This window comes from Aphanomyces astaci, assembly GCF_000520075.1.
Source record: "Aphanomyces astaci strain APO3 unplaced genomic scaffold supercont1.11, whole genome shotgun sequence".
Classification (NCBI taxonomy): domain Eukaryota; phylum Oomycota; class Saprolegniomycetes; order Saprolegniales; family Verrucalvaceae; genus Aphanomyces; species Aphanomyces astaci.
In genome coordinates this window covers 510,574-518,232 of record NW_009798274.1, presented here as the reverse complement: position 1 = coordinate 518,232, position 7,659 = coordinate 510,574, and the positions used below count along the sequence as shown (strand labels likewise).

The window sequence follows — 7,659 nt, the reverse complement described above, 5'->3', positions numbered from 1 at the left end:
TACCTCAAAGCACCAGAATAGCATACCTCTATAACCTTATATCGAAAATCGCATATATTTATGCGGGTTATGTACTCCTCGGGTGAAAATTGACACGCATTCTTCCAGAAAGCGAAGTGTATTTCAAAAGGTATTTAATTCGACGGGATTCAATTGTTACAGTAACGATGGCGTTGGAATTGCCTATCGATTTCACCTATTTTTAGAGAATTTCATTTTGAATTGCCTGAGATGTGACAAAATAGGCGTTGGTTGCTGTCGAGTACTGTCAAATCGAGTTATTCCCATTCTGGTATCTTCTAATCCCGTCTCACTCATGAGCGTAGCGAATTCGCACAGAAAACCCTTTGGTCTCTCTCTATAGTTGTTTTTTGCAGTTGCCGTTGTCGTCAAAGTTGAGGCTGCAATTGTCGAACTCGTGGGTGATTCGTATCCGATGACCATACCGACAGCTCCAAAGTTCTGCGCCGCGTCAAACTTGGCGTTGAAGATGGGGGCCTGCAAGACGGTCGCGGGGAACACGATCTTGTTCTCGCGGGGCGTATAACGTTCGTACGCGTTGACGGTGTGGGGGATCGTGCCCCACATCGTCTTGTCCACGGGTTGGTAGTTGGCTTTGGCGAGAAAGTAGTCGTAAAACGTGGTCATGGACTCCTTGTGGACATTCTCGACGTACTTGGTCTCGTCTCAGGTTGACAAACGTCTTGGGGTGTTTGGGGCCCCCCACAAGTGCACCAATGGGACAGCTTCATGAGGCCGTTGGCGCGGGTCTAGTTGTCCAGCCAGTTGGCCGTGGACAATACCGTCTTGAATGACTCCTCCACGACGGTGACGAACCAATCGGCTTGCTTGACGTTTTCATCCGACCACACTTGCTCTCGAGGTAGTATTTGCTCAGGAGTACCCCGATGGACGCGTGCGACACACTCGTTCGCGCGACGGCTGCGTGATCACCCCCTTGATCTTCTTCTCAAACAGCTTCCGGTTGGCCATGACGAAGTCCGCCGACAGCTGCGGCGAGTTAACATGCAACAGCATGAATTCGACCAATGTCTTAAGCGTGGCCATAGGGTTGGCCTTGAGCAACACCTGGGCGCGGTCGAAGAATTCGAGGTCGTAAAGCACCACCTTGTCCGCGGAGCACCCTTTGCACACATTGAACCCATGCGCTTGGAGCTGCAGACCCACAGTCAGCGGGTACTTTTTGGCCGCGTCGGCGTACGTTAGCGGGTTGTACTTGGTCACTTCGGCCTCCATGAGCTCGACTTTGGTCAGCAACACGTTGGCAAACTTCTTCTGGAACGTGATGATTACGTCCTCGACCGCCTTGGCGTCTGTCGCCGACTGACCCGCAAGGGTCAGCAGGGACGATATATACTCGCGGTACGACGCTTCGATGGTGGCCCACTTGGCTGCGTCCTCGAAAAACGACTGGTCCAATGGGAGGTCTGCTTGGAACGCGTACAGGGCGTTGGTCGTGACGTCGCCCTGGTTGGCCATCACGTACGGCTGGACGATCACGTCCACGCCTTTGCTGCTCAACTTGGCGGCGATGCCGAGGATGGCTTCGATCGAGTGGCGGTGCAGATGGCCGTAAAGTCTTGAGTGGGGGGGCGGCCCCCTGGGCGTGGTGGTGGCCACGTCCATGCACGCGTTGTAGAACTCGGCCACCTTAGGCTTTTTGGTCGCGATCAGCGCCTTGACGATGTCCGTGTTCTTGGCCCCGATCACACTGAACGACATATCGACGGAGCCAACACTGGGGGGGTTACGGCTTGCTTGAGTCACCTACCGCACGCGTACTGGTAGAAATCTTGGCACAGATCGGCGGTGGGATCGATGAGGTCGGCCATTTCCCGGGGGAAGGTCGTGGCGAAGTCGGCTGCCGTGGTGGCAGTCAGGGTAGCACCGACAGAAGCAAGGATATTGACCATTTGATGGCAAAATTGAAAATGGCTTCTTGGTTTGACAACATATGAGATGGTGAGGCGGTGCGAATTGTCATGTGGACTGATGGGCGCTGATACCACGCCAGCATTTTTCGGCTAGGCTCATTATCGTCGCTCGTTCAACGCGTGCGACCTTACTGGACTTCGGAGGTGACGGATGGTGGTTTCGACATGACAACGCAATGTAGTAACTCTGGGAATATGAGGGTGTCGACCATATCGATTGTGGGGACTTAAATGACCCGAATCAAGCCTTGCATCAATGGGCTATGGGCTGTATTATTGGTCAACTACAGCAGATCCACACCATTTTGTGGCTAATTTCATCCACGTGTTGGCACTGTGAATCCATAGGTGCTGCGATCGTACTTTCGTTATTCCAGGTGATATTCGACTGTCGCAGGGAACTTGTGCAATTGTATTGCATTGGAAGTTTGTGCATTAGAGTTGTGTTGACGGGTACACAGTAAAATCATCGCTCGGTTAACGTGGTCGTTCGAATGCTTGCTTCAAATGCAAACATAGCCGAGCACCGATAAAAGTGACCCCTTTAGCAAGCGGCCGCAACCACTGCATATGTACCGGTATAACGTTACTATGTCTGTCATATGTAATGTTGGCGATGTACTTACTTGCGCTCGTCGGCACATCTTTTGGACGACAGTGCCCTGTGTACTTGTAATTCATACTACTTTATCGTTTCCCCTCTATTGCCCCGCCCACGACAAGTACCATTTCAAATCAGTTTCGCTATACTACATATATTTGGAGCAATGTGTACGTTTATTGCGTCTTTGCACGTTTAGACGACGGCCGTTCCTAGTGCGACGATACCTCTGTGCGCCCAGCCCCACTAAATCCTCATCTTCGTACCAATGGTAGTCATCTTCGTACCAATGGCAGTGATGTTGGACCGGATTCTGCACAGTAGAGGCAAATCAGATTGCTTAGTGTGACTGAAACGTCATACGGTTGTCACAGCTAGGGGAACAAACCATTGAACTCGCCCCTCCCCCAAAGCTGCTACATAGCCAAAAGAAACCTAAAAAATACTACCGTTAGTACTGGTATTGGCTTTATTAACGTACCCCGCATGAAGACGGATGCCCTTGATCGCGAAGACCTTAATGCGCGAGTAGGAACGTCGTGTGTCACGCGAACTGATGAAGAGGTCGTTCTTGGGGAGGTACGGAGAGCCCCGATTCGTGGATGTTGACACGGTCGTTCTTGCTTGGTCAAATATAACGACTCATGGTCGCAAGATGAAGGTGGATTTTGAGACTGCCACGTCTTGAAGGTACGCCACGTTCACTTATAAGTACGGCGCCCCTCGCACCGGTCTTGGACTTGGTGTTAGGGCTTGGGTTCCGCGCGAACGTGTGCAGGACATGGGGAAGTGCGTGGACTGGGACACGTCTGGCAGCCACAGCGGGTTCCACGGGTGCTAGTTGGTAAGTGCTCTGGTTCCAAGTCAGCGTGTGCTGGGCAGTAATCGGATGTTGTCGGCCTCTCCAAAGTAGCCATCCAATATCCAGCTCCTTGCTTCCATCGGCGCAAAACAGGAGCTACGGATTCAAATCCAAAGACGTCAACTGTCCTTTCATACTTAGTAAAGACATACAAGCATGTGGGGTGATACTGCTGGAAATGACAGTGATTTTGGCGTCCCACTCGACATGCCTTATCGTTATTCGGCTCACTACCTACTATTTCGACGCCCCCATCGTCGATTCGGGTGGTCTGTGACACTGCGTCGACAAATGGGGCATGTGGCAGCGGCCGCGTTGTCAATCCAAGTCGAGATGCACTCGGCGTGGAACGAGTGGCCACACGCCAAAGTGGTGGCGTCGGGGGTGCCCACAAAGACGGCGGTTAGGCAAATGGAGCAGTCGTCACGAAGGACGGTTGAGTTCAGCAATGCCACAGATACACCGGGGGGGACGTCGAGGAAGTGGAGCAGCAGCGCCTCAACACTGTCCAACGCGTCGTGAGTCGACGCTTCACGGCGAAAGCGTCCACATAGCCACAGCACGCACAACAAGCGAGCGAAGAGGCGCCCAAAACCAACAGTCCTCTCGTGGACGACCGACTTGGAAATGAGCCAATGTTTCCGGGGCCAAGGCACGGTCAGCACCATGCGCAGCATCCACGCGATCTCAGGGTGCAACCGATGGCGGCTGTGCGCCTGTTCCAACTCTTGATGGAGCGCGTGGAAGTGCGAGAAGCGACGGCGTACGACCCACGACGCAGATGTGACGGGACATGTCAGCGCCATCGAGTACATTGTGATCGGGCGGGTGAGGGACCGATTGGTTGTGGACAGATCCGCCGGTCGGACCGCCGACGACGTAGACGAACACGCCAGTGGTCGACCGATTTCGTTCGATGGAGGTTGTTGTGTCGTGTGGCGGACGACCCAGTTATCCAGAGCGTCGTGTATTCGAAGCAAGGCCGAGTCCAACAGGTCCTGACCCGTCTTGGCGTCACTGCACGCGCGCCACAAGCATGTCAGGTCGAGGGTGAGAGCCGCAAGTGCGTCTTCGCGACTTCGAACGGTGGTTCGTAGTATCTTGCTCAATGCTCTCCATGTGGATGGTTCGTCACGACCGACGAATATCCTCAAGGAAGCAACAACTGGCTGAAGCATCCATTCCACATACCGCAGCGACGAAACTTTCTTGCTGTCGGAGTGGATTCTAGAGAGGGTCCGTCCCAGCAGCCACACAGCAGCTGCGCTACGAGGATCACTGGAATCGTCTGTAGCCATCGCGTCCTGGCTAAATTCCGCCACGTTCGCTCGAAATTTGCCGAATGGCACTTTACGTTCTTGCGGCGAAACAAGTTAATTTCTTGACGAATCTCGGCTGCCTTTCTTAATCTTAACCGAGGAGTTATCCGGATACCGCCGCTTGGAGATATTTTTTAGCCAATCAGGCACCTGTATTCCTGAAGCCAAACATTTCAATTTGAGCGATTTATGCAGCCATGGATTGGCTACTCGTGCTGCGTGATTTTGCGATTGACATATAAAAGCGCAGTTGGGATGGTCAACAAGCGCCCGAGGACCGACGGCGACACCGCCGCGCCTGTGCTACCTCAACAAGGCGCATCATGCGCTGAGGCGCCAAAGGAGAAGTCGACCACCAGGTTGCAGCACCCGCTAGGTGTCAAGCCATGGGGCAACAGCTTCAATGACATGGACAAGGGCATCAAACCTTGCCGCCCCAATGGTCTCGGCCGCCTACACAACTTGCCCGACACGATCTTGCATGCTATCTTCAGCTGTCTTGACCCAATATCCCTCGGGTTGACCTCGACGACCAGCCGCGCGTGGTACGTGTTTTGCTACCACGACGAGTTCTGGCGCACGTTGGTGTTGGTCGAATTTGGAGGCGACTTTGTCGCAAGGCCAACGTGGCGTGAGTCGTACATCGCAACGTCCGCGTCTGCCATCTTGACACGACCGACATCTCGCGTGTCTGTGCAAGGGTTCTACTCGGACTTGCTCTTCCAGCCGTTCTATTGCGCGCAAACCCCGCTCACGCTTCTCTCTGCCGCGTCGATGCTCAAGTCGAACACGATTCCGCGCGTAGACGGCGCCACGCTCTCCGTTGCCGACTTCAAAGCCACCTACGAACAGCCCAACCTGCCTGTGATTCTGACCAACGTTGTCACAACGTGGCCCGCTCTGTCGCAGTGGACGGACGAGTACTTGGCCGACACGTGTCAGGCCACTCCATTCTACGCGGGCGGGTTCGCCATGTCCATCGCCAAGTACACGGAATACTCCCGCACCCTTCGAGACGACCAGCCCCTGTTCATCTTCGACAAACACTTTGCAGAAACCGTGCCTCAGCTGGCCGCGGACTACACAGTGCCGCCGTTTTTCCACGTAGGTCTTGTCGATGATGCACATTCCATGCTGACCAACCCCGTTGTGTTAACTTGCCCTAACTAGGACGACTTATTTCCGCTTTTGGGCGCCAGCGAGCGACCAGACTACCGGTGGCTCATCTTTGGACCAGAAGGCTCGGGCTCGTCCTTCCACATCGACCCAAACTCGACGTGCGCGTGGAACGCGGTGCTTCGCGGGAGAAAAAAGTGGATTATGTTTCCGCCCGACGTGGTGCCGCCCGGCGTGCACCCGAGCGAGGACGGTGGCGAAGTGTCGACGCCGGTGTCAGTCATGGAGTGGTTCATCACGTTTTACCCCCAGCTCAAGTCGTTGAAGGATCCTGCGACAGGGGGCCCGCGGCATTTGGAGGGCATGTGCGCGGCGGGGGAGATGATTTTCGTCCCCAGGGGGTGGTGGCACATTGTGCTCAACCTGGACGAGTCGTTGGCGATCACCCAGAACTACGTGTCGCCCAGCAACGTGCAGGTACTAGTTTAGACGCTGCTTTAGCATACCAGAGTTTGATGATGATTTTGCATTCGTAGCAAGTGCTGGAGTTCCTGCACGACAAGCCAGACCAAGTGTCTGGACTTGACGACGAAACCAAGCGCCCGCTCTTGTACGCCAAGTTCCGAGCCGCGCTCGAGCTCCATCACCCCGAGATTGTCGCGACGTTTGACGAGTCGCGCCGTCAAAAGCCCAAGAAATCAAAGTGGGCATCGCTCGTGATTGGAAGTACGACCGACGAAGATGGGGCATCGGTGGGACCGGCGGCGCCGTTTTCATTCGGGTTTGGAGTTTAACCCCCTCAAATTTTACTAAGGTCGACGACACATTCAGCAAACTTCTCAAAACCGACTTCAACCACGTCACACACAACCAGTTTTGAAGCATGAGAACGAACCCTCGTCGTCACATATCTCGTACAAACCTATACGTATAGTTCAGACACGTTGGTCCAGTACGGGTCAGGGAAGGGAGGCCCAAGAATATGACTGCTATGTTCTAGCATTTGACGTTACCCGCAAATCTACAGTAAGTTATGGTGCACTTCATCTAAAAACTTCCAACTGGCCAAATTGAAGAGTGGAGGTTTTATTATTTAACGTGCAATTAATGTAGTTAAACCCAAAATCCAGATACGTTAAATACCGATTCCATGCGTTTTATCACTGGAGTGGGAGGTTAAAGGTCCCAACTGCCTCCGGATATTAAATACGGATAAGAGTCACATACAAAAATCAAGATACATTTGAGCGGCCACCCCTATGGCCAAATATCCAAGCGCCCATGTAAAATACCGCTAGGTTAAATATCTATTTCTGGACCAATTCATCACCAAATTTAAATCTGAGACGTAGAATTTCTTCACCACATTGAGATCTGTCGATTATACGTCTCAATTTGCTGCAATTTTGAGTAATGAATATGAAATACTACCTCTGTTTTCGACTATTGCGAGCGGAAATTCAACCACATTGTAAAATCAAGTGTACAGAATCTAAATTTAATTAATTTCATCGTCTGAGCTGAGGTCTGAAATGACAGTCAGGTTGCTCAACAGAACTGCCACCTCTTCTAACCTTTCTTCTTCCTCAAGTCTCAAGTTCATCATGCCTAACACTAACTCGTCCTCTTGAGTCTCTTTGCTACGAGGAATTTTGTATCTATTGTCACCATCGCATGCAATAACAACATTCATGACACGTCGTAATGTCAAAAAGGTTTTGTCCAGTGTCATGGGCGAGAATAACTCAAACGAATCTTTCACAGCAACAATCAACTCCCCCATCGTCTGACACTCGAGGGATTGCT

General features: G+C 52.6%; 4 protein-coding genes across 5 annotated transcripts; 2 read left to right on the top strand and 2 right to left on the bottom strand.

The window, feature by feature from the left end:
• Positions 1-358: 358 nt before the first annotated feature.
• On the bottom strand, positions 359-648 carry H257_05822 (hypothetical protein; the record flags this gene model as incomplete). The annotated part of the gene is made up of 2 exons (XM_009830816.1): positions 359-415; positions 451-648. 2 exons carry the CDS (start codon positions 646-648, stop codon positions 359-361), a joined length of 255 nt encoding a protein of 84 aa, XP_009829118.1.
• A 246-nt stretch (positions 649-894) lies between these two features.
• On the bottom strand, positions 895-1,934 carry H257_05821 (hypothetical protein; the record flags this gene model as incomplete). Its single annotated transcript, XM_009830815.1, has 2 exons — positions 895-1,732; positions 1,798-1,934. The coding sequence occupies 2 exons, from the start codon at positions 1,932-1,934 to the stop codon at positions 895-897; spliced, it is 975 nt and encodes a 324-aa protein (XP_009829117.1).
• Positions 1,935-3,543: 1,609 nt separating this feature from the next.
• On the top strand, positions 3,544-4,787 carry H257_05820 (hypothetical protein). The gene has a single exon (XM_009830814.1). It carries the CDS (start codon positions 4,054-4,056, stop codon positions 4,513-4,515), a length of 462 nt encoding a protein of 153 aa, XP_009829116.1. The 5' UTR covers positions 3,544-4,053; the 3' UTR covers positions 4,516-4,787.
• Positions 4,788-4,974: 187 nt separating this feature from the next.
• H257_05819 lies at positions 4,975-6,757 on the top strand. Of its 2 annotated transcripts, XM_009830812.1 has the most exons (3): positions 4,975-5,841; positions 5,908-6,330; positions 6,390-6,757. In XM_009830812.1, the coding sequence occupies exons 1-3, from the start codon at positions 4,993-4,995 to the stop codon at positions 6,645-6,647; spliced, it is 1,530 nt and encodes a 509-aa protein (XP_009829114.1). In that variant the 5' UTR covers positions 4,975-4,992; the 3' UTR covers positions 6,648-6,757. The 2 variants fall into 2 exon arrangements, with proteins under 2 accessions (XP_009829114.1, XP_009829115.1); XM_009830813.1 differs by having other exon boundaries at positions 5,908-6,757.
• Positions 6,758-7,659: the final 902 nt, after the last annotated feature.

What these genes read in the sequence shown, in the direction of transcription:
- H257_05820 (XM_009830814.1), top strand. Translation starts at nt 4,054, where the DNA reads ATGTTTCCGGGGCCAAGGCACGGTCAGCACCATGCGCAGCATCCACGC.
- H257_05819 (XM_009830812.1), top strand. Translation starts at nt 4,993, where the DNA reads ATGGTCAACAAGCGCCCGAGGACCGACGGCGACACCGCCGCGCCTGTG. An exon ending in CAGTGCCGCCGTTTTTCCAC is followed by an intron (nt 5,842 to 5,907) that starts GTAGGTCTTGTC and finishes TGCCCTAACTAG; the next exon opens with GACGACTTATTTCCGCTTTT. An exon ending in TGTCGCCCAGCAACGTGCAG is followed by an intron (nt 6,331 to 6,389) that starts GTACTAGTTTAG and finishes TTGCATTCGTAG; the next exon opens with CAAGTGCTGGAGTTCCTGCA.